This window comes from Equus quagga, chromosome 12 (genome assembly GCF_021613505.1).
Source record: "Equus quagga isolate Etosha38 chromosome 12, UCLA_HA_Equagga_1.0, whole genome shotgun sequence".
Classification (NCBI taxonomy): Eukaryota; Metazoa; Chordata; class Mammalia; order Perissodactyla; family Equidae; genus Equus; species Equus quagga.
The window spans coordinates 111,209,916-111,235,617 of NC_060278.1; the positions used below are offsets into that span (position 1 = coordinate 111,209,916).

Genomic DNA, 25,702 nt, shown 5'->3' on the forward strand with positions numbered 1-25,702 from the left:
GCCCCCAGTTCACCAGGGTCAGACCACGTCCCGGGACCACGGCCCCTACCCCTCCTTGCCTTCCCACCTCCTCAGTCCCTAATCACCATGTGACAGGCTGGGGGAAAAACCAGGGTTTGGGGTAAAGGAAAGGACAGCTTGCAGAAGCGGGCAGTGCTCACACTGAACACATCTGGGCCCAAAGATCACCCTTCCCCATGATCTGTCCACGTTGAAGCGAGTGCAGGGCCAGGACGAAGAGGCCGCCTGGGAGAACAGCCTCTCTGCCACCGCCCTGCCCTGCCCGCTGTGGGTGCATGACTAACAGAGCTCACATCACTTCTGCAGGAGACGGGCTCCTGGGTCCCTGGAGATCTGACAAGGGAGCCCTGTCACCACGCAGCATTTGCTCCTGGTCACAAGGGTCACAAGGACCCTACTGGCCAATCCATCAGTCTGGAGGGAGGTGACAGCAACCGACAGATGCCAGGTCAGAGGCCACAGCTCAGGCACACTCGGCGTGCTCCAGTGGAGCCTTATGGAAGCAACCAGCTCCGGGCCAGAGCAGCCCGCCTGGCCTCAGGATTGTGTCTCCACGCACTCCGGCTGCCACCTCCGGCTCCTGGGGGCTGTGGACCCTGCAGGGCTTCCTGCTCCTGTCTCACATCCCCCTGAGTGGACCGGTGCCCCGGGAAGCCTGCCATCACTCAGGGAGCCCGAGACCCCATCCCCACCAAAGGCCAGAGGGGCAGCAAGACTCACCGCAGGAAGAGCAAAGAAGGAGACACCGATGAGGGTGAATGTGGCCGCCAGGAGCCTCCCGTTCCAGGTCTGAGGGTACTTGTCCCCGTAGCCAATGGTGGTCAGGGTGATCTGCGGGACAGCGAGCCTGGTCACTTGGCCAGGCCTGGACGCTCCTCCTCAGCCCTCGGAGGGCTTACGCCAAGGGCCATCCGCACCTGTCAGGGCAGGCTGGACAGACACAGAGGCCACTTCCTCCCCCATGGGGTCCCAGCGAGGCCAGGGCAGCACTGCCATCCTTATTCCCTGTAACAACCAAACCAAAACTTCCCCCAATCTCTCCTTTTCTCCTACACGCCGGGGGGTGGGGTCCTTTGAAGGCTCTGCTCCCATTTCACATTCGGGAGGGCCAAGGAGGCCAGCAGGGCCACTTCACCCAGGACGGAGGCCACAGACTGACTCTGGGTCTGAGCTTGAGGCCGGCGAGACAGCCAGGAAGCTCAGAAAGAGCCTGGAGCCAGAGAGGGGACAGTGCCGAGAGGCACCACCAGGAACAGGGACGGGGCCCAGAGAAACGGGCCAGGGCCACGTGGGGGCCTTCAGAGGGTGACACGCGAGCAGAGGCCAGAAGAGGGGGAGGGGCCAGGCGGTCTCGAGGAGGTGACAGGAGGGGAGAGACGGGGAGGAAGGGGCCCCCGGGATGCACGGGAGTGCAGGCTCCTCCTGCAACACGGAGGCCCGAGCACGCGAGCAGAGCAGCACCTGAATGGATGGGGCACTGGGTGATGAGAAGGGCGGCCGGCCCAGACGTGTCTGCAGGTAGCTCCCACAAGACCTGCCCACGGGGTCTGACTGCCTGCTGGGCGCAAGGGCATCTCACCGTCCACCCTGGCAGTCTGCTCCCCAGACTCTGGGAATCGTGCAGGGAGCCCACCTGAAGCACACTGTGTAGTCTGAGGAAAGTCTGAATAAATTGCAATGTTCTGGAAAGGCTCCAGCAAGCTGGGCACAGGAAGCTTGGGGAAGGGCAGCCGGGAGCCGGGCGAGGCAGGAGAGATGCCCGGCCCTCACCGTTAAACCCCAGTCGACACTCCACCCCGTGCAGGATCATCTGTGCCACTGTTCCCAACACAACTAAACCTATTTAAGGACGTGAGACACTTAAGATCGCCGGTCCCTCCCCTGCCAGACGGTTGTGAGAAGGAGCAACAGGGTGGCCAGAGGGCGGTGGACCCACGATGACGGGTCAGGGGCTCGGCAGGAGGGGTGGGACACGGGGGCACGGGCGCTGTCCCCGCAGCCGAGTCCCTGTCCAGGGAGGAGCCGAGGGAAAGTCCACAGAGAGATGGACAGAGAGACTCCTCCCACCCAGCGGTCCCCACGCCGGCCCTGCTCTGCGTGAGGACCCCAGAGCTTGGCAGGGAGCAGAGGACTTTTGAAAAACTCCGTGTCCTCGGACAGATAGAAGAAATCGTGTCCGTAAAACAAAGCGATCTTGAAAACGAAATTAAAATCAAAGACCAAGAAATAAGGTTGAGGAGTCTCTTGGGAGTTAGACAAAAAAGATGAGAAAACTGAGAAAACCGAGAGGACGAATCCCAGGTCCGTCCGTCTAATCAGAGGCACCGGGAGCCGCCCACAGGATGGAAGGAGGGAGGGGTGACCTGAGAAACAGCCGTCTTTAATTGTCGGAACTGGACGACCTGCGGCCGCAGACTCAAAGCCCCTCAGAGCACCCGGCACCCGGGCACGGAGCAGAGGCTGCTGCTGAGGCCACGTCCCGGGAGAGCACCGGGGCGGAGTGTCAGAGGGAACAGCCGCACGCCGAGAGCCGCGCCGCCCTCAGGGCCCCGCGTCCAGGAGGGCGTGGAATTGGGACAATGTCAGACCTGCAGGTCTCAAAAATTTCTCCCTCGGAAAGCCCGCAGTGTCCTCCACCAAAAGGAGGGCCGATCCAAGAGACGGGAAGCTGGGGGCCGGCATTCGGGGGGCCGGCATTCAAGGGGCCGGCTTGAGAGGCAGGTGCGTGGGAGAACTCCCCCGACGCTGGCGACGGCCCCCGGAGGACACACCAGAGCAGGCCTGCAGCACAGAAGAGAGGGGGCCTCCTGCAGGATGGTGTCCAACAACGATGAGACGGGGAGGGGGTAAATCTCATCCTATCCCAGTAGAAAGCAAATAATCCACGTCCAGAGTTTAAACCGAGAAATGCCGGTGTGAGTGTGCATTTGGCAACACGGAGGTAAACCACGCAGAAAAGCCACAAGAGTCACCACGTCTGCCCCGGAGGGCGGGAGGGGGCACAGCGGCATTTTCACGTAACATTTAGGTACCATTCACGTGCTTAAATATGTGCAAGTGTTACTTTGATAAAATGCCTAAATAAAAAGTTAAATTCAATTTTAAAGATGCTGCAGCCCATGAAAAGTCTGGGGCGGGCCGGCCGCCTCACCAGCAGGGGCCCCGACTGTCTGGACCACAGGGCAGGCACCGCGGGCTCCAGTGCACCGCACTCTGTGCCCCCAGCCTCAGCCCCACCCCCGCCGTGCCCCAGGCTCCTGGGTGCCCTGCTTCCCGCGTGGTCGGACGGAAGGACACGGATTCTGGGCCTCCCCGCAATTAGTAAAATAATTACGAATAAATTGCATTCTGGCTCAAGTGCCGGGAAAAGCTACGCACTCCTTTCCCAGCAACTGGATTCGCACGCAGTATCTGCCTCCACATGACCTCCACGCGACACCGGGCCAAGTGCCTGCCAGGCTGAGCACTGGCCCCCAGCAAGAGGGGTGCTCCAGCCACCCACGGCATCCACGGAAACGGGCAAAGAAGAGCTGGGCCGAGGCGCCTTCTGCCAGGCAGGAGCACGCTCCCCAGCCAGCCACCCCACACGGAGCAGGAGGGCCCATCAGAGGGTGGCCCGGCAGGATTTCTCAGAAAAGGCCTCCTGCCCTGGGTGAGAGGAGAGGGGCCCTCAAGGGGCCAGGTGAGCACGGGCCACCAAAGGAGGGCTCCAGACCTACCTTGGGTGGGGGCAGCCAGGAAGGAAAGCCCGGGGAAGCCAGGGGGTCCAGTCTCCCTTTTCAAAACTCTCCTGTCCCTCAGTGTGACGGGCAGGACTGCCCCCCTCCCCTCCAGCACAGGGGTCACACACACATGGTCAACGGGAAAGAAGATGGCTGGCCATGGTAGGGTGCAGGCTCCCTGGGGGCCTGGCTTCTCTGTTCCCAAACACAGGCCAGCACATCCCCCGCCACCATCCGGCCTGGACCACCACCTCCACATGGCACCGTGGTCATGAGTGGCCAGCAGGCGGCCCCAGAGAGAGCCGTTGAGTCTATTATTCAGGCTCTGAGGCTCAGGGGGCACGTCCTGGGGCAGGAGGCTGGACAGTGGGCAGGAGGAAGGCCCCCAAGGAAGGCCACAGCAGGCAAGCACATCCTCAGTGAAGGACAACGACCCCAGTGGCGGGGACTCACCAGGCCCCACCAGAGAGCGTCGGCGTAGGTGTCAAAGTGGTCATTCTCGCCCTTCTCCGCCAAGTACACCAGGAATGAGGCCAGGATGAGGCAGAGGAAGCCGATGTACCAGGCGGTGACCAGCTCCTGGAAGGGAAGGCCACGTCACGGCCGCCTGGCCTGCATCCAGCCCACTCTGCCGCAGGAGGACCGAGGGTCCTGCTGCCCAAGGAGGCCTGCCCCCAGGTCCATGACACCCCTCCTGAGTGCACAGAGCCCCGGCAGCCCAGGCCAGCAGCTGCCCACTGTGCAGCCCGAGCTCAAGCTCGGGGCAGGCAGGCGGCGGGCGGTAGGCAGCAGGGGGCGGGGCAGGGCAGCTGGTCTCGAGCCCGGCCCTGGGTGGTCCCCGCACCTGTGCACCTCACACTTGGGAGGACGGTGGCTGAGGATGGCCAGCACGCCCCATCTGCTCAGGTTTGGGAGTGTCCCCAGGCAGCCCTCAGGCCCAAGAATCTTGGGACTTGAGTTCCTACCTTGACCTCCCTGAGGCTGGGGGAGACCCCTGGACTGGATGCCTTCCTTCGGGGGCAGCACCTCAGCACCTCAGAGGACCAACACTTGCCCCATCCTGCCAACCAAGCCCCGGCCTCAGGGCTCAGACAGGAAGGACAGTGGTGGGGGCGCCATTTGGGCCAATAAACCCACCCACGAGAGGGGTGGCCTCATGGTGCAGCCTGGCAGGGTGGGGTCTGGGCCTCGTGGGGGGGGATCCCTGGAATATGGGGAGGGGCTCAGGATGGGATGCAGGACTGCAGCCTCCCCATGTGTCCCATGGTCAGCGGCCACCTCAAGCCGTAGCCCAAGCGGGCAGGTGACTCGGGGCGTATTGATCTGAGCCCACCCACTGACCACAGAGCAAGCCGGCTCCGGGGCGGGGGAGCAACAAGGACTGGGCCACGCAGAAAAGCTGTTCTGAAAAGAGACGAGGCCGTCACATCATGGAGAGATGCCCAGAAGGAAGGGGGAGCTGGCTCCTGTCTGACCAGCCCTCCTGGACTGCATCCAGCCGGGCCGTCGCCCCTTCACCCCAGCACTGGGCCTCACGCCGTCTCCCGCCAGCTCACCTTGCTGTGGGCATAGACCACTGAGCCCAGGAGCTTCCAGGTGCCGCCGCGCCGGTCCATGCGGATCATCCTCAGGATCTGCAGGAAGCGCAGGCTGCGGAGCGCCGACGTGGCAAAGACGTTGCCCTGGGAGCCGGCGGCCAGCACGGCGATGGAGGCGATGAGCACCATGATGTCTGCGGGACACAGCGGAGCTCGAGGCGGGGCCGGCCCCTCCGCGCCTCCATCTCTGGCTGCAGATGGGGGTGGGGGGCCCCCTGACCAGGGTTCCGGGAGGATGGATGGGTGGGCAGTGTGTGTGGCACACCCGGTGTGGGGACAGACACTACTGTCACTCAGCCCTGCTCTGGGCGCAGGCTCCATTCAGCTTGTGTTCCCCACGGGCTCTGAGGCCAAGTGGACAGGTGGGAGGAAACTTCCCGAAAGAGTGGGTCCTGTGATCTCGCCCGGCCTCCCGGGCCAAAACGGATGCCTGCTCCTTCCCAAGGCCTGTGTCTATCACGGCACGCCCCTCCGGCCCCCCCCACACACACCCCCCGAGCCTCACCGATCACACAGAAGGGCTTCCGGGCAAACTTGAGCCGCCCCCTCCAGCCGCGGTACCGGCAGCAGCAGCCCGCGGCCCAAATCCTAACGAAGTACTCGACGCCAAACACCACGATGGTCACGATTTCCTGCAGGGGAGGCTGCATCTGAGCCAGCGCCCGGCCGGGGGCAGGAGTGGGGACTGGCCTGGTGTTGGTGTGGGGGTCCCGTCCCGTCCTATGTGAGCTGGTGTTGGTGTGGGGATCCCGACCTGTCCCATGTGAGCTGGTGTTGGTGTGGGGGTCCCATACTGTCCCGTGTGAGCTGGTGTTGGTGTGGGGGTCCCATCCTGTCCCGTGTGAGCTGGTGTTGGTGTGGGGGTCCCATCCTGTCCTGTGTGAGGTGGTGTTGGTGTGGGGGTCCCATCCTGTCCTGTGTGAGCTGGTGCTGGTATGGTGGGCACAGAAGGCAGAGCTGAGGGAGAATCCCAGGTAACTACAAGGAGGTGTAGGCTCCCCCAGGCCTGGGGCAGCCTCAGGACAGAGGTCAGGGTGGGCGAGGGGTGGGGCTCCCCAGGGGTACATTCTGGATTTGGGATCAGCCTCCTGGAGGGGCCACCCCTCCATTACCAACAGCAACACAGAAATTGTGCTGTGGTTGCCATGGCGCCCGCCTCTGCCACCACGGGGTTGCTGAGCTTCACAACCCTCGCCTGGCGCCCACATCTGCCGGGGACACCCCACACCTCCCCTCGGGCTCTAGAGAGAATGGGAGGTGGGAACAGGCATAGGGCATGGGGGCTGAGCCGCCAGGTGCTGTAACAACATGGGGGGGGGGCCAGGCCCAGTGAGGGTGTTGGGGGAGGGGCACGTGGGGGCTGAGGATGCTGCACCGCCAGCAACGTCAGAAGGTGAGGCCGGAAAGGGCACCAGGCTAGAGCCAGACGATCAGGGCTGGTGGGTGCAAGGAGGAAGGGGGGGTCCCTGTGGGGGGCAGCCTGGCTCACAGGGGGCTGGGGCTGGGAGGGGGGCCAGGGGGCCATCCACCACATCCACCACCTCCCCACCCCACCAGTGCACAGCGCTCACCAGGATGTAGAGCGCGCCCTCCGAGCTCTTCTCGTACTCTTTGATGGTGGAGAACACGGACAGCACGAGGCAGGAGAAGACCAGCAGGAACCTGAAGGACAGAGGAGAAGATGCAGGACACTGGGAGCCGGGCCCAGGGCTGCGTCTGCGGAAGCAGAGCCTCATGCCCTCCACCAGGGCAGAGCAGAGGGCACAGGCCGGCAGCCGACCCCCCAGGGCTCTGCGTGACGCCTGGGGCCGCCCAATGCCCTCCAGGACACCCACCCCCAATCTCGCCTGCCAGGCTCGTGCTTTGAGGAAGCGCCCCAAACTCTCAGAGTAAAGACGGCGCAGAGCCGGCCTCCTGGACGCTGCGAGAACAAGAAATGAGCCAACCCCAGGGAAGGTGACCAATGGACATTCTCTCCTTCCAGACACAGAGGCAGAAACCTTCCCCTCTCCCACTCAGCATCGGCCCAGCACCTCACCCCCCTGCGTCTGCTGGCCACACTGTGCAGCTGCCCAGAAGGCCCCGGCAGTGCCCAGCTAACAGTAACAGGGAGCCACTGTGCAGCCAGCGTGGACGCTAAGGCCCCATCCGACCCACCAGCCAGAGGGTCGGGCCAAAGCAAACATGGTGGGGGTGGGGTCTCCAGAAGCACAGCCCCTGATGGCTGAGGACAGGGGTCCGGGGCTCCTGAGAAGCATAAAGCACGTGGTGTGAGGAAGCTGGATGGGGCCCCACACCACGCCCCTCCTGTGTGTCATCACCGCCCTGGACACCCCATCGCCCCAGCTCCACCAGCCCCAGGAGTCGAGACCACCAGCCTCCCCATTGAGGGGGCTGAGACACATCAGGGCCAATGCTGCGTGGTCCGACCGGAGCCCAGCCTGTGCTGCAGCACAGGAGCCCAGGCTGCACCTAGAGCGCCTGGCACCAGGGACTCCGAGCCTCGGCGGGACCCAGGGCAAGTCCAGCAGCCCGGCCCCATACACGCCGAAGAGGCCCAGAAACACCCAGACCCTCCCCACGGGTGACCCAGCCCCTCCCAGGAGCGAGGCCCGTCTCCCAAGCTGCTCCCAGCTCCTGAGCAGAGGTGCTGACGGCAGATACAAAGGCGCACAGTGCCTGCCGGCACAGACAAAGTGCACGCACAGAAACGGTCACATTTCAAAACCGCAATTAATTTCCTTTGCTCATTAGCCAATTTATTCAATTAACTGAGCCCTGGGGAAAAAAAAGTCCAGATATCTCATATGCCTTGTATTCGTAATTCCCTCCTGGGGTATTTTCTCCTGACTCAGTGGGGAAGAGCGTCTACACCCAGTGGGTCTGCAGGGACGGAGCTCCCGGAGACTCCAGGGTTGCGGGCAGGACCCTAGGGGCTTGGGCTGTGGGAGAGACTGAAACCATCACCCATCGCAGGGGGCACCCAGACCCAGCTCGGCTCAGCGGGTGATGCAGGGAGCCCAGGGGAGACACAGAATCCAGTGGGCTCCCCTGAGGAGGTGTCCACAGGGACCAGTCCTGCAAGGTGAAGAGCAGTTGGCAAGACAGCGGACAAGACAGGAGAAGGCAGAGCAAGTCGGGTGGCCCAGAGGGAGAGAGGATGGCTCGTCCCAGGACTGTAGAGGCAAGTCTGAGCCGACCAGAGAACGGGTCATCCTCACGTTAGGGAGACTCTGAGTGCGCTGCACCCACGAAGGCCAGCTCCTCATGCAGTTTAAAAACTTCCTCTAAAGTAAAAAAGAGAAGGCCCAGGTCCCAAGGTGACCACCTCTAGCCCTGCTTCCTGAGGGCGGCTCTGCCCGGCATCTCGGAACATTCCGGAATGGCCTGGCCATGCTGTACGGATGTGCAGCCCTTCCCAGCAGGCAGCGACTGGACATCCATCCATGCCAGCAATTCAGGAGGAGACAAACCCACAGCCGGCCCCTGGGAACGTTCCCGCTCGGCGGGCAGAGGGCAGCAGACTCAGAGAAGCTGCCCTGGGTGCCAACCCTCCCCAGCAGCCTCACCTCAGAAAGTGCCAGCAACCGCGCCACGCTTGTTTTTGAAGTTTTGGGAAGAGATGGCCACAGATGGCACCGGGAAGTGGGGGCGCAGGGGGGCAACAGGCCGGACACTGGAAAAGAGGCTCAGCACAGCCCCCAGGCAAGGAGGAAGACGAATGAGAGAGGGGTCACCGCGCGTGGCTCCCTGTCACGTCCAGCGCAAGGACAGACTCACAGGCGAGAGGGCACCCACACGCCAGCCACACGCCAGCCACACTCCAGGCCCAGGGACGGTGCCTGACACAGCAGGAGAGAGACGCCCCCAGACTGTGGCTAATTCCCTCCATGCCTCGGCCACTCCAACAGCTGGACACCAGAGCAGACACATCCACTCCTGGCCACTTCCTGTCTGCGGGCACCTCGGTGACCTGCGACCACCCTGCCCAGTGCACAGTGGCATCCCGGCCCCCCAAGACATCCGATGCTCATGTCCATCTCAGAGATGGGGAAACTGAGGCTTGGCAAGGCTGGTAGGGGCTCTGCTCTGCCCTCACAGCATCCTCGGCGACGGAGGACACTTCACTGGGGCCCAGCCCCAGGGAGCCAGGGGAGGGGGCTAGCTCAGACCTGAGGTGCCACCCTCCCCCAGGACGACACGGGATAATCCCCTGCAGCCCCACAGCCCATGGCGGGGTCACCGGCTACACTCATGCTGGGACCCTGGGCAGACCTGGAGCTTCCTGCAGTCGCTCGAGCACGTGAGTGTGGCAGGGGCTCCCACCTTCCTTCCTGCAGGCCTTCATGCCTCAGTGGTCCCCAGCATCCTAGCTTCTGTCTCCTGAACAGACTCGGGTGCTGACAGCTGTGAACTAGAAGGAACCTCTCCTCCCCTTCGGGAGAGGCACTGGGGACATGTGCGTGGGGACCACCAGAGCACCACCGTGGGCCCTGTGCGGCGCCCTGAGCACTTAGAGTGCTGATTCCCCCAGGGCCCAAGGATGCGGGTGGCTCGTGAGAAGAAACTCAGCCTGGAAATCGTTGCTCCACTCGCCCGGGTCGGCTGGGTCTGCTTCCTCCCAAGAGGGGACACCTGAGGAGCTCCACCCGCCCCACAGGCCAGAGCCCTGTCCCTCAGCTGAAAGCCTCGGCTGAACGCCCAGCACCACCCCCGCCATGTCTCTCCAACACCAGGCCAAGGTCCCGGGGCCCTGAGGGCTGCTCTGGTGCCCCGCAGCCTGGGCACCATCCAGGCTGCAAGGAAAGAAAGGAGGAAGGATGAAGGCACCTCTGCTGGAGGGGGTGGTTTTCCTGCAGCCCAGGGCCAATTATGATAATGAATTCAGCGTCACACGCTTCCCCCGGTTACCAAGGAGATAAGATGCACCTCCAGCAGCTGGTCCCCAGCCCCAGATTCCAGGGCCAGGATGGGCCGAGGGGAAGGGACCTCAGCCAGCGTTCACCTGAACATGGGGAAACAGGCCACCTGGAGAGTGAGCACCAGCCAGAACCACCCACGCCCCCAGCAGACACCAGGCTCCGAGCCTACCAGAGCACCCAGCTCACAAGTGTCCTTGGGGGGGGTTGACCCCTCACACCAGGACCCACAGCAAACAGAGCGTCTTCAGCCAGCAGCAGGAGAGACAACAGCCAGATGTCAGGAGGGACTTCCGAGCCGCAGCTTGAGCTCCAAGCAGAAGCAGGACCCCTCTTTTGAAACAGGCAGAGGCACAGGAGGCTCTCAAGGGGACTCTGATGTACAGAGAGACAGGGCAGGGAGGGGTCCCAGGGCAGGCGGGAGGCGATGGGAGGGACCGAGGGTGGTGGAGGCACAGGCACTGGCCAGAGGAGCTCCCACTCAAGGGGTGACGACACCCCTCACAGTGGGCAGCCCACAGCCACACGGCGGGTCCCGGGATGCACGCGTGCCCCTGCAGGTGTGTGCATGGGTGTGCACCTGCCTGCTCCCCGCTCTTTGGAAGGGTGTCCCCGCCTCCAAGGAGGGGCCCCTCTTCTTCGTCTCTCCCCCCGCACCCCTCCGCCATCTGACTGCAGGAATATTTCTTTTCTGGAGAAACATCGATGACGCTGCCGCCTCGTTCCCCACTTGTCTTTGCTGGTGGGGGGCTACAAGGAGGGCTCCAGGGCGCAGGCGGGGACAGAGCCCCACGCAGTCGATCAAGGCCCAGACTCCCTCGCTGCCTCCGAAGCCTGACTCAGGAGATCCCTGGGTTATTAATCCCGTTTTGCATATTTAATGAAATGAACATTGAACAAGCGAATGGCGGGGGCGGGGAAGGCAAGTCGTGCCCTCAGCGCCTCGCGTGCTCAGCCCCAGCCCTGCGGCTGCTCTCAGGGAGAGCAGGGAGGCGGCGGGAGCGTGTCTACCACGTGCCAGGTCCCCGACGACCCTCAAGGCAGGAAGATGCTCTCGCCCACTGTACAGATGGGAAGGCGGAGGCCCTGGCTGAGCACCCCCTTCCACGGAGGGGTCCCGGGCATCCCCCGCAGAAACCCCCTCTCCCAAGAGTAACATCCCTTGCAATAAGCCTGGGCCTCCCTGGGGGCCAGGGGGACCTGGGGGAGCCCAGCGGGGCCAGGGGTGGGTGAGCAGTCAGCGTGAGGCCAAAGCAGGTCCCTCTGGTCCAGACCCGCGGCCGGGCTCCCCCGGGAACCACCCACCTGCCTCGTCCATTAGGACTGCGCTGGCACTGCAGCCTGGAATTTAATTTCTCCCCTAATAAACTGCTCTGCCTCCAGCACCCACTGTCACTTCCAATGTCTGGGTGCGACGGAAAGGCCGGGCAGCTGACGGCGGCTCCAGGCGCAAACCAGACGTGAGAAATCCCTGCGCCATCTGCCAGGGGCCAAGGGGGCAGGAGGAGGCTGCCCCCGTGGGACGGCTGCTCGCAGATCCCTCTCCTGAAGCCAAGCGGCCCACCCCCAGCACCCCCTCGTCAGCCGGGCCCCTGGCTGAGCCCGCGCATCGGAGAATGACAGGTGCTCGGCAGCACCCCCTGAGGCGAGGGCCACAGGGTGAGGGCACTCAGGATGCATCTCTACAGCAAGTGCTCAGTGAAGGCCACAGCTCAGGCTGCCCCAGACCCCCAGAAGGCCCAGCTCCTGACTCGGCATTTGAGGCCTCCACAAACAGCCTTGGCCTGGGCCCCACTCTGGCTACCTCCACCAGCTGACCCTGATGGCCGCTCCACACCCACAGCCTTTTCACACCAACCCCACCCGGTCCAGCCCACCCTCTCCCAACACCCAGGGCAGATGGTGCTCTCAGGGGACTCCTCAATGCCCCCCGCTGGCCAGTGACCCTGGGGTGGCCAGTGTCCCTCTGAAGCCTTGGCCCTGGGCTCTCTTCAGGGCAGGGGGGATGTAGACGTCAGGGGTCCTACTGTCCCTGGCCATCGCTCCCTAACAAGTCACCCGTCAGAAGGCCCAGGGTCACAGGGACCCCCAGCTCCTGCTTTGCCTGCTGCAGACCTCAGCCCCCCAGAAAGAGCAGTCATCCGAGGTGATGCTCCGGGAGCTGCGGGCTGTGGGGAGGAGCTGTCCCCACGGGACCGAGGCTGGCAGGACTCCAGGCCTTGGCAGGAAACCTGCTGGCTCAGCACATGAGAAAGCCGTTTCCCGAGACGCCGCCCACTCGATCCGGGAGACGTGGCTCTCCACGTCACCTGTGCCCACACGGACCCCAGCACAGGACCTGGGTGCCCTACTCCAGCCACATCCCAGGGCAGCACCTGTGACACCTGTCCCTACCACGCCCACACCGGGCTCCACCTCTGCCCTCCTGGGTGTCCTCCGCCTCCTACCCACATCTTTCACACAGACGACGGCAACCGCCCAGGCTCAAGGCCCCCGCAAGGCGATCCTCCTGGGTGTCCTTCTCTCTGCTAAGACTTGATCTCGGCTCTTCCATCCCAGGTGCCCCGACTGTGCTCCACTCCAGCCACCTCTGACCCCCTCTCCACAATGACCACAGGGAGAGCACCCACTCCCCTCCTGCCTGTTCTCAGCCTCCCCAAGCCAGCTCTCTGCCCCAGGGCCTTGACACAGCCTCCTCTTGCTGCCTGGAAGTCTCCTTTCCCACATGTCCATCTCAGGGCCGCCACCTCCTTGTCCTCCAGGTTTCATTTTCAATGTCACCTTCTCTGAGAGTCTGTCTGGCCCCAACTCCCTCCAGTTTACTCTACTGGGGCTCCTGTTCCTCCCAGGGCTGGGGTCCTCTGAGCAGGGCCCACTCGCTCTCCTTGCCCACTCTGTTCACCTGGCCCCCCAAGTACACAGCCAGAACCCGCAAATGGGGTGGCCCACATATCCTGATGGGTGATGATCAAGACTGCCCTCACTGAGGTCTGATCCAGCTCCAGAGCAAGACTCGACAGCACAGCCTGCCCTGCTTCCAAACACTGCCAGATGGGCCAGAGCAAGGGGTCAAGAAGGGGCCCTGGACAGGAGACCTGTGTCCTGGGGGGACCCAGAGGGCATCCAGAGGCACAACGTGGGTCCTGAGAGCAGGAGGAGCATGGCCACCCAGGGGCCTGCCACATGTGAGCCCACGATGGGGCAAACAAAGCTCATTAAAAACAGGGCCACACTCCATGAGAAATGACAGCATGCATCCAAACAGAGGCTCGTGCATGAGTGTCCACAGCAGCGCCATGCACAGCAGCCTCGAGGTGGAGACAGCCCAGTCTCGTCAGCAGATGATGGGTAGATAACCAGGCCCATCCACACGGTGGAATATCATTCAGCCTTAAAAAGGAGTGTACACTGAGTCACGTGACAACCTGCACGAATCTTAACAACACGAAACTCAGAAAAAGAACCCAAACACAAAAGCCCACGTACTGCGTGATCCCACTTACGTGAAATGTCCAGAACCTGCAAACCTGCCCCAGGGGCTGGCGGAGGGGAAACAGGGGCTGACAGGGCTCGGATGACAGAAAAGCTTTGACTGGGGCTGGCATGGAGGCACAGTGGTTAAGTTCATGCGCTCCACTTTGGCAGCCCAGGGTTCACGGGTTCGGATCCCAGGCAGGGACCTACACATGGCTCACAAGCCATGCTGTGGTGGCATCCCACATACAAAACAGAGGAAGACTGTAACAGACGTTAGCTCGGGGCGAATCTTCCTCCCCACCAAAAAAAAGCTTTGAAACTAGAGAGAGCCAGTGGTCACCCCTCATTGTGAACACACCAAACATCACTGACGCATTCACTGTAAAATAACTAACTGCGTGTTCTGTGAGTTTCACCTCAATTAAAGAAAAGAAACAAAGCCAGTTGTCGAGGTCTGAAGCGGCGGCTAAACCCCCTGATCTGCCCATCCATTGGCAGCTCTGTGCCGGGCAGTGCCCTCCCCAGCTGTGCCTCAGTTTCATTCTGTGACAGGACAGATTTGGGTGGGAGAGCCAAACGCCCACACACACACTGTTCCCTCCAGACGTCCCAGCCCTGCTGGAAACCCATCCCCGTCACCAGAGGAAGGACACCTGCTCCGAGGCCGGGGGCAGCGCAGAACGGGCCCCAACCTCGTCCTGTGAAGCTTGAACATCCACACACGTGTTTGCACCCACAGGGAGGGCAGAGACTCACTCCTGATTTAGTGAGCTGGGGGGCTCCTCTTCCAGAATGTGTTTTCTTCCATGGTTGACACTGGGCCCTGTCTTGTGAGCCTCGGTCTCCCCCCAGCCCCGGATCACTCTGGGCGCCCCAGGCCTGCCCATCCCAAGCTCCCCAGCCACATGTGCCCCCAACTGCAGCACCTCTGGGGTCCTTTGAGCGCCCCTGTGCCGGAGGAGCTGGCCTGAGTCACAGCTGACTCCTGTCCTTGTGGGTCTCACATCCCCCACCTGCTGCGCCCTTGGCCGCAGCCCGTGGCAGCCCACGCGGTCTTGGGAGGTGGAGGGGTGGCGCTGCTGTGGGCACGGGCTCTGGGATCAGGACGCAGGGAGCACAGCCTGTGATTCACTGAGCAGACGTCAGCTGTAGGGAAGGCGGTCTTCTCTCCCTCAACAAGGGGCTCAGCTTGGACCACATTCTCCCCCCGTGGCATTCCTCGTCCCCTTCGTGGGCACAGGAGCCCCATCACAGGGGCTGAGGGCACCCCAACAATGGCTCTCCTGACCCAGGGCCCCTCGCAGACCCTCCTCCCGACCCTGCTGCCCCCCGATGCCAGTCTCCCCCAGACTCTTTCTGAAGACCCTCCACCCGGCTCCCATCACTCAACACTCTGGCAGACTGGTCCCCCAAAACCGTCACTAGGGAGTGTTCTCTCAGCCTCCAGTAGCACACCTCCAGTGACAGAGGGCTCACCCACAGGCAGGACCTCGATTCAACACACCCTCTCCCGGGCTGGCCCTGGTCCTGACCCCTGGGGTGGCCACCAGGCGTGTGCTCGCTCAGGTCCCTTCTCCAGGCCAGCACCCATGGCCGTTATCTCTTCCCCAAGCCACTGAGACCAGGAGGGCACAGGGTGAGGGCGAGCCAGAGACAGGGCCTCCTTGTCTCCTGGCCCAGGGAGCACTGGGAGCCCCTACGAGCAGACAAAGCCCAGCGCTCACCACAGGCAGGCACATCTAATTCCACAAGGAAATCCCACAACACACCATTAACACAAAAAGGATTAGAGTCTGAATCTTATCTTGTCTAAGAAATGCAGAGATGGGCACAGGGGCTTGAAAATAAACCAGGAAAGACAAATGTGCTTCCTATGCTTTTCAGCACCTTCCCAATTTCCTACGATGGACATGTACTATTTTTGTAATCAGAAAAGATAACACATCATAACCAAGTGTTATGAGGCCCCCTCGCTCAGACAGCGCAGCGCTGTCTGCCCACTGTCTGGGTCAGAACACTTGATTTCCATCCACACGATATTAATTCAGCTCTGGGATAATTAAACGGCACATGTGGGAGAGGACCGTCTTGGAAACGCTGGCAAGAATGCTAAGTGGGGAGGAAAGAATCCGGCAAGCACTGAGATGGAAGCAAGTGGCAGGCAGGAGTGGTGTTGCTCTTGTGTCTCCGCTCCCCCCCCCCCCCCCCCCCCCACCCCCCCCCCCGGGGGGGGCTGGCGGGGGGCGCCCCCCCCCCCCCCCCCCCCCAGCCCGGCACCTTCCCCAGCGTCAGCCAGTGGTGGGCCAAGCCCCCCACGCTCCATGGGCCTGGCCTGATGGGCTCACAGTCAGCACCACGGCCAGCGCCCCTGCCCAGCGCCCCTGCCCACCCAGGGAAACCCAGCTGGCCGGCCTCCCACCCGGTGCTGGGGGAAGCTAGGAAATGCTCTGCCTCCCGTGCTGCCACGGGGTGAAACCCAGCGGGCCCTGCCCTCCTGCTGGAACACACCAACCGGTGTTGCCAGCATAGCCCTCACCGAGGCTCCGTCTCTGGGAGTGAACAAACTTCCAAACCCCCACGGACCCAGCAGGTTCCTGTGGTGACCTGTCCACTGATGGGCCCGGGCAGGACCCTGCCCAGGAAGCAGAGCCAACCAGCCCAGCTCTCGCCTGGCTCCTCTCACTTCCACACCCCTTCTGGTGAACGGGCTTCTGTGCTTCCAGAAGCTTTTCAACACCTCCCCCAAAACCTGAGATCCCAAAGTTGGTCTTTTCCTCCTACGAACCTTCAAACACTTTTTCCAAGCCTAAATGGGAAAGCAAACTCAAAAGTTCTAAGCTGTCTAGTTAGGTCAAGACCGAGGCTCCATGAGGAGAAGGAGCAGGCCAGACGGGAAGGGGAGGCGGGACAGGCCTGGGCAGGGGACAGCCGCACTCTGCAGACAGCCAGGAACAATCTGGAAGGACTCTCCCCACCGGCCGGGCTCACTCGGCACCGTACACCCACTGGGAGCGGCCACCTGCCGCCGTCACAGATGATAAAGGATCTCTGGAGACACCGCGTTTCCAACGACTCCATTTAAGACTTTCTGGAACAAACGCTGTTTGGTACATTTACAAAATTATTCCGAGAAATCCAAAAACATCAAAGACCTAATTTTACTCCAGCCAGGTAACTAGTAGAGACCAGCGCACTCCACTCTGGAGCACGTCCTGGAGACGAAGGTCAGACTCCGGGCCGGCCGCCTGGAACACACCCACCCTCCCACTTCCCCAAGTGGAGTGGCCACAGTCCCCAACCATCACGGCCTCTCAAGGAGCTGCCAGAAAAGGAGGGTCCTGCTTGCCCGGCATCCCCTCCTTTTGGCCAGCCCCAGCTGCTCTGGGCAGTGGAACCGAGGCTCTGGGCAGCTGGCGGCCGGAGAGAAGCCAGGGCCTCATAGGCAGGTTACCTCCCCCAGCCTGCGGTCTCCTCGCTGCACACGTGGAGAAGGCCGTGGCTCCTGCAGCTCAGAGCCTGCGGGCCCAAATCCTGGCGGCCCTGACCAGCACGTGGCCTTGGGTCCATTACTGAGCCCCTCGCCTCAGCATCTGGGCAGGATGACAACAGGCGTGTGAAGCGCCTGAGGAATCTTGCCGCCATCCCTGCTTTCGCTCGACGTGCATTGTCCCAGAGACGGGGCACTTGCACCTGTTCTCTCAGGAACACATGTCCAAGGGTTAGGAAACCCCCTTTGAGAGACCCCCCCACACACACTGTGACCGAATCCCACCCCCACGAGAGCCCAGGCCTGCTTTACAGGCGGAAGCATTACCTTCAACACTGTGACCCCGCATGGGACCTGCGTCCCTGCCTTTCCTGGCACTCCCTCTGCTTTCCCACCGGGAAAAGGGCCACCCAGCCAGTGAGGGGGCTCAGCAGGGCTGGTGAGGGCTGCTTTAGAAACAAGAGGCTCCTTAATCAGCATTCAGACCTGCAGGCTGTGCTCCTCGGTGTGACCACCAGGAGGGGCCCCTCCTTGCCCACAACAAGGCCCCAGCCCCCTCCCCACGGCTCCTGGCGCCGAGCAAGCCTTGCACACCCAGCGAGACGACTCTTTGAATGGGTTGCAGAGAAAACTACACAAACTAAGGCAAATCATTTTAGAAGCACCTTATTCCTCTGGACACACGGACCCAACAGCTCCCACGGTGAGGCCTTGGGTCCAGCAGAGCGTCTGGAATGCAGGTCCCAGTGCATCCAGAGCACTTCCATCCAGGGGCACCAGGACCCTCAAGAGCTTCAGCCCTATATCCTTCTGGGTGAATTAAAAGCAGGGTCCCTCCCAGCTTCAAACAGAAACTCCACCCTCCCTCTGCCTAACTCCAGACCAGCCCGTTTGCTGAACAGCCTTCAGTGATCTCCCCTCCAACCCTGGGGCCATGGCTATCTTAATTCACATGAGGAACAGAGGCTCTAGAAACAGTCATTTCTGCCATTGATACTCTCCTGCGTGCACCCACCTAGCCGAGAACAAGTTCAGGACCACAAACTCGTTCTGCGGGTTCGCTGCTCTGCCACCAGCCCCTGCAGAGAGCATGTCAGCACATAGCGGCACTGAGGAAGGCTGGGCACTGGAGGGGGCCGGGGCAGGGCAAACCTGAGGCACGTCCAAACCACTGCTGCTTCCTCAAAACCCTCCCCACAGCACGAAGACGACGTTCTCTGGGGACAACCTTGAGGCTGCACGTTCCTCTTCCTCCTGCTTCAGATCCTACTAAGCTACTCTGGCTTTGTCGGGCGGGTTGGACAGGTGCCACGCAGCCATCACAGGAAGGCGCACTTCCTCCTCGGGCGCCAGCCGGGGCCTCGCCACACACGAGGTGCCGTTATGAGAGGCTGTGGGAGCTGTCAGCAAAGCGTTGTCAGAAAGCACAGCGGAGCTCCCACCTTGCAGGATAGAGCAGCCGTGCTTGGCCAGAGTCTCCCATGCTCCGGGGTCCCGCATCTGAGGGTGAGCTCGACCCCGAGGCCCACATGGAGCTAAGTCACCAGACGACTTAGACGAGAAGAGTGGAGGGCTCATCAGGACGCAGGCTGTGTGCAAACCTGGTGTCCCTGGGGGGGTTCTGTACGGTCTAGGGGTCCATTGGTACAATCTGCCTGCAATGGTGTTTTTCAAGCCAAAACTGGTCTTGTCTCCGTGCTGGTAGCCTCAGGATACCGGGAACGGGTGTCATTCAGACGTGAACATCTCCCAGGACCCGGGCAGCTGCAGAGCGAGCTCTCTTTAGGGAGATGGCCAACATTCTGGATAAACACAAAGCGCGAGTCTGAAGCGTCAGACCAGGGCCTCATGCTGAAACGCGCGGCCTCACTAACTGCAGCCCCAGACCTCCTCACCAGGCCCAGCCACTGGCCGAGGGGGGTGAGAACTTGCCAAGGTCGGGCTGAGGGGTAGATGGCCAAGGGTGTTGCCCAGGACAAGCTGACCTTCATCCACCTGGCCCTCCACTCTCCATTCAGGACGAGGTCTTTCCCTCTGCTGACCCACAGTCATGGGGACATAACAACGATGGCTACAAGCTTCGTGGACGTCACAGGCACGAAGCACCGTGTGCATGATTCACAGGAGGTAGGCACAGAGCAGTCAACCCACGTCACAGACAAGGAGATGGGCATCGGGCTGCCCCAAGAGCCCGCAGTGCCCACCACTCACTGTCTGTCCCAAACGTGCCCCCTGAACTGTCTTCATGGGTCATAAACTCACACCACATGCAGCGAACCATTCAAGGAACACACCTAACGAGGGTGGAATCACGGCCGCACGGCCTCAGTGGGGCAGCCAGGCGATGTCGGCTAGCAACACACCGCGATCTCCACCGAGGACGGAGCCCACCTCTAGACTCGCCAATATTTAAAATGACCCACCTGCCAGGAAACTCCGGCAGCACTGTTGGTAATAACGAGAAATGGGACACACACCAACTTCCCTCATAAGCATTGCCTCTCGAAGGGGTAGCAGCCTCCAGCCCAGGGCCACCTGCGGTCCTGAGACTTTCACAGCCGGAGCCACCCACTCAACCTCACATGGACGCTCTGGGGGCCCAGAATATGAGCTGCATGTCTGACCCCTCCTTCTGCACGAAGTTTGCATCCTCCGCATGGTCTCCACCTCCCCAAACCCCACACCCTGTGGTCAGGCCTCCACGCGATGCACCCAGGGGCTCTCAGCACTCTGGACCCCACTCCTTCTGCAGGGCGTCGGGAATGCCAAGTCCTGGAGAGGGGAGACCAGCCCGGCAGCTCTAACCAGCAGGGATGTGGCATATCATGCTGCCTGTTGCGATGCACAGATGTGCTGGGCCTGCAGGGCAGACAGGCAGGTGCGCAGAGACTAGCAACCTGCGGGACGAAGAAAAACTGGGAAAACCTCAACCCGCCCCTGGACGCAGCCTAAGTGTCCGGCTTCTTCAGAAACATTCCAGGGTGTGAGCATGTTCAGAACTGGAGTGGGGCCTCCCACTGTGAGGTGGGCTCCGAGGACCCTCACGCACAGCAGCACTCACGTCGAAGGCCCTGCAGGCCCAGCCAGCGGAGCCCAGTCCTCCTGACGTTCCGTCGAGACCAGTCTGAGTATCTGACTTGTACCAATTTCTATTTTTCTTCTTAGTGTTTCTTTTTCCTTTTTTTTTTTTTGCCTTCTTCTCCGCAAAGCCCCCCAGTACATGGCTGCATATTTTAGTTGTAGGTTCTTCTAGTTGTAGCATGTGGGCCGCTGCCTCAGCATGGCCTGATGAGCGATGCCATGTCTGTGCCCAGGACCCAAACTGGTGAAACCCTGGGCCACCAAAGCAGAGCGCGCAAATTTAACCACTCGGCCCCGGGGCCAGCCCTGACTTGTACCGATTTCTAATAGGACCGAGGTGTCCCCTGCTGCAGTCCGTGAACCTGTCAGGGCCAAGCATGCCCCCCACCGCCCCTCCCCCCGCTACCTAGACACAGAGTGTCCGTGCAGATTTACTCCACAGTGTAACGAGACAGAGTGATTAAGAAGGAGCTCGTTGTCACAGAGTAATTTCACTTTAAGTTGTCTGGTGGGGGTGAGAAGTCCTGCCCGGAGGCCTGAGGATAAGTCTGATGAGCCCGTGTTTCCCTGGAAACCACAGCCCCCCCCACCCCTGGCCTTTTCACCTTTTGTGAAATTTCTGTAAGATTTCCCGCCTCTTCAATCAGAGAACATCCTCCTCAGGACTGTCGGGAGGTCCAGGGCTTAGAAGAAGTGGAGAATATGGCCATTCAGACCCCAGCCTCCCCAGAAACCTCCAGAGATGGGACTGTGGGCACTTCCCCCAGCCGCACTTGCCCCTCAAAGGCAGGCAGACCAGGGCGGAGAGAGGGGGCGGCAGCCGGCCTGTGGGTGACTGAAAGCATGACCCCACCTGGGTTATCTGAGGCCACAGGGACTGTAGCAGGGCCCTAAGGCCCTGGACCCCAGCCCCCTGCTGTGAAACAGGAAACAAGGCCGGGCTGCAGCCCCAGCCACAAGCCCCAGAACATTGAGGTCTCTGAAGGCGCACTGGATGCTGCCCGAGGACCGAGGACCGAGGGCTGGCTGGCCCAGCTGGAGAGAAAACAACTCACAAAGCGAGGCTGTCAGCGGGCCCTGCCACCCACCCCCACCCCACCCCCACCTCACGGCATTTTCAGTCAGGCCTCTTCCAAACGCAGCCTCATCCTGGCAACTCAGAGCAGCTCTCAGACGCTGGAGAGGTCAAGCAGCTGCACCCCCAGCCCCCACAGAGACCCCGTTCTGGCTGGAGAGGACAACTCTGGAGCTCACTCAACCCCACCAGCGAAAACAAGGCAACACGAGCCTCTCACCGGCTCAAGCGGGAAACACGGAGACCAGCACACAGCAGGTGCATGCTAAGTGCACTTCCCTTTCCCACTCCTGCCTTGAGCAGCAGAGATCACGCAGAAGAGATGTCCCCGTGATGGAGTAACTCTGGCTCCCATCCAGCACAGGGGTGGGCTGATACCTCTCACCCAGGCTCTCAAAGGACTCCCCCCACAGGCTTCCCTGAGGCAGACAAGCAACCCCACCAGCCCCCTTTGCCCAGACACATCCCTGCAATGGCGGTTTGGGGTCTTTTCTGCGGCTCACACCCCCTCTGAGAATCTCGTGGAAACTCTAGACCTCGTACCTAGAAAATCCTCTCATGCACAGAGACTTCTGCTCTAGGGTCACACAGACCTCTGAACCCTGAGCCCTGCCCGAGCTGTGAGGGTAGGCAGCGGTGGGGAGGGTCTACACAGTTGCCTGCGGCTCAGCTGCACTCCTTCCTCACCCCACTCGGCCCAGCTCCTCGCCACAGGCCCCACCCACTGCTGACAGCACCGGTGGGAGCCGTCCAAACTCAGCCTGCCCACCCAGAAACCCATCCAGGCCCCAGGCGGCTCCTCCCTGGGTCCACGCACCACCCGGAGCTGCCCGCCCAGCCTGGGTGAGCAGCCATGCAGAGTGTGGTCTGCCCACCAGGGCTGCTCTCCATCCACCTGCGGGCAAAGGAAGGGACCCTCCCAGCTCAGGGTTGGGAGGAGCGGGTCCGAGCTGTTTCTGCCCAGGCGGGCCCACATCTCGGCTGGTCTCAGATCCCTCCTGACTCAGGGAAGCCCCCTGTCTCCAGAAGTGCTTCTGGAGCCGCTCACAGGCTGAGGGGGTGATGGCCATGGCTCCACGCCCAGAGGCACATCTGCAGAGAAGGCCCTTCCCACAGAGGGCAGGGGGCACCTGATCTGATGCCCACCAAGCCCGGGGGCCACAGGGAGACCGCCTCCCTCCCCTCTGACAGCAGCTGCCTCCAGGATCCGCAGGGACACCCAGAGGGGCTGGCACACCTCCGCCTTCCAGAAGCCAGGCTTTGGCGGCAACAAGTAGAAGAAAGGTGGTCCAGGAGGGCTCAGGGCAGCCCCAGACCCGAGGATTCGTTTCCAGCCAGGATGGGCTGCAGCAGCAGGCCTGCCAGCCCCAGGGCCTTGTCCCTGCCCCCTGCCGGCTTCCCCAGGCCCAACTCAGCACCCAGAGGGGAGAAGCGGCCTCAACTTCATTTAATTAATGAATCGACAAACAAAATGATGCACAAACATGGGCCAGTCCATGCACAGGGGCGGCCAAGCCCTCTGGAAATGCAGGCCTCGGGAAGGAGCCCAGCACAGAGGCAGGAAAGGCCCCCCGAGTCAGGGTGGGGCCAGGCCCCAAGGAGAGTTTTGCTGGGGACCTGGGGGAAAGGCGATGAGCAACGTCAGCAGCTTGGAGAAGTGTCACCTTCGGGGAGAGCCCCCTGGCCAGCCCTGGGGGAGCAGATGCCCACAAGTTCATGTGCACAACGCTCTGGGGGCAAGGAGCAGCTGTGCACACCTTCCTGATGGGAAACTGAGGCCTGCAGAGCTCCTGTGACGAGGCTCACGTGCCTAACCCAACAGTGGCCACAGACCCTGCTCTTAACCATTGCCCCCTCCTGCGTACCCCACTCCCCGGAAGAGACCCGCCTGCTAGTGGGGCTGCCTTCCCCAAGTTTGAGCCCCTCAGCTGGTGAGCTGAGGGCTAAGGGTGCTCACGGAAGCCCCGTGCCCTGGGTGGAGGATCCTTAGCAGGCTGAAGGGCTGGGGCGACACCTCTAAGGTTCCACGCTGTGGCCCGCCTGTCCTGACTCAGGGGTCTCCAAGGTGGAGATGGCACAGACCCCGTACCCGCCAGAGCAGCAGCCATACCGGGGCTCCCCAAACTCTGCTTCCCGGGCTGGACACTGCAGCTTCAGGAGGCAGGAGGCACAGAGGGCTGAGCACTTCAGGCCCAGGCAGGGAAAGGCCACTCAGGGCTGGGACGGGGCCACACAGCGGGGACCCCAGGGAAATGCTGCCAGCCAGGGGACATTCGTGCCCAAAGCACAGAACCCTCTGGCAGGCACACTACGGGTCAGACTAGGGGGCCCAGCCACTGGACTGAGGGGCAGACTCTGTCCACGTACCAGAGGTCACCTGAGGCCAGGACCTGGCTGACCAGAGCCAGCCCCCCTGGGAGCCCCCTCATCCCCCAGCCAGGGGGGAGGGAGGCGGGGGTAGGGGGCCACTGGTGAGGAGACACGGGGTTCTTCCAAGCACAAACAGCTCTAAGAGCACTCCTGCCCTGGAAGAGCCAGAGCCGTCCCTCTGGGGCGGGTAGGGGTGACTCTCACCGCGCCAGGGAAGCCCCTGCCTCTCGGGACTCCCAGAGTGGCTCAGCGCTGAGGCTGGGGACAGGGCCCAGGGCCCCCCCCCCCCCGGGCTGTGATCTCCCCTCAGGACACCCTCCCCGCCAGCAGCCTGGCATTTCCCTCCCGGGGTCTTCTCCCTCATCCCACGGAGGGTCCGTCCAGAGCGCACACTCATGGCACACGGGCACACTCAGGGCACACATGTCCCTCCATCCAGGTAGGTCCTTGGTCAGAGACGGTTTCCCAGAATCCGCCCCTCATGCCCATCCCAAAATGCCTCTTTCATACAAAATGGCCGAGTCCTGGTCCCGGTCTAGCTGGAATGGGAGAGAGCGCCTGTATGCTCAGAGGCTGCACATGCACACGCACACACACGACTCTGCACAAATACCCACACAAATACCCATGTGCACACACCACCAGGCCAAGGCCACTGCCCTTCCCCAGGGACCAGGAGTTCTGGGAACACCAGGCCTAGGGAGACCAACAGCCCCTTCTAGAGCCAGGGCTGGTGGGCCCAGGACCGTGGCACCCCTCCTCCTGGGTGTCCCCTCTGATAGGGAGGGAGTCCAGAGCCCAGAACGTGCACCAGGGGCACCACGCACACACCTGCTCCTCCAGCTAGCAGCTGCAGAGAGGGGTCAGGGCTGTTGTGCTGGGTGGAGGGGAGAGCGGGGGCACGAAGGCAGCCAGGGATGGGTGCAGGCACCACGGGCAGAACATCACTGCCCTCAGCTGAGGCTGGGGGAGGGGAGAAACATTAGGACCCTCCCCCATTTCAGCAACCCAGAAGCTCAGCCCAGATGGAGAGTGAGTGGCTTGGAGAGAAGGGGAAGGGTAGGAAGTCTCCCCTTCCTTGGGGGAGCCCAAACTACAGGGGTCCAGATCCAGTGGCAGGACCGGCAGCGCCGCCCTCCTCCCTGGCCGGCCCTTTGTTCGATGCAGCGGCCTTGGGGAGGGGCCTCTCGGGCTGAGGAGGGGAGGCTGGGGCGCCCGCACATCTCCCCATCCTGCGGGGGAGGGGCTGATGCAACCCAGCCAGGCCGCCGGCGGGGGAGGGGAACGGGCGCCCCCGCCACGACCTGAACTCCCGGACCCCAGAACTCCCTTCTGCCCGATCTCTCCGAAATCACTCTCCAACCTCCGCCCTTCGCTTTAGCCAGAGGACGCAGTCCTCCGACTCGGACCCCAGGCAGACGGTGTGACCGACGCGGGCGCTCGGACATACACACAGGGACCCCTCATCGCCCGCAGCTGCGCGCCCGCGGGCCTTCACGGCCGATCGGGTACCCGGCCGTGCCCCGCGACCCCCGCGCAGCCGCCCGCGGGTGGGCACTCACACGTAGGCGTGGTAGATGAACGCCCAGCCGCGCGGCCGCTCCAGCACGTTGTAAAGGAAATTCTGCAGCTTGCGGTAGAAGGCGTTGCGCTTGGGGGGCTTCCCGGCGCCCGCGCCCCCCGCGCGCGGCTTGCTCAAGATGCTGCCGCGTTTGGGGGCCTCGGAGCCGGCGATGAGCAGAGCGCCGTCCCGGGTGGAGTCGGGCGCGCCGGGGTCCAGCCCCACGAAGCCCACCTTGAGCTTCTTCTCCCCGCTCGGGCCGGGGTACACGCCGCCGTTGCGCGACTTCTGCACCATGGTGCCGGGCGGCGCCCGGGCGGGCGCGGGCTCAGCGGAGGCGGCGCGCGGGGGGCGGCGCGGGCCCGAGCCCAGGCCCCCGGCCCGGGAGCCG

General features: G+C 62.5%; 1 protein-coding gene across 1 annotated transcript in view; it reads right to left on the reverse strand.

The window, feature by feature from the left end:
- Positions 1-25,608, reverse strand: part of KCNQ2 (potassium voltage-gated channel subfamily Q member 2) — a 57,202-nt gene extending 31,594 nt beyond the window's left edge. The window contains exons 1-6 of the mRNA XM_046679613.1: positions 25,313-25,608; positions 6,913-7,003; positions 5,847-5,973; positions 5,300-5,475; positions 4,197-4,322; positions 742-852 (exon numbers count right to left, since the gene is read on the reverse strand). Of these exons, the coding sequence (XP_046535569.1) occupies positions 742-852; positions 4,197-4,322; positions 5,300-5,475; positions 5,847-5,973; positions 6,913-7,003; positions 25,313-25,608 (927 nt within the window). The remainder of the gene's footprint in view (positions 1-741; positions 853-4,196; positions 4,323-5,299; positions 5,476-5,846; positions 5,974-6,912; positions 7,004-25,312) is intronic.
- Positions 25,609-25,702: the final 94 nt, after the last annotated feature.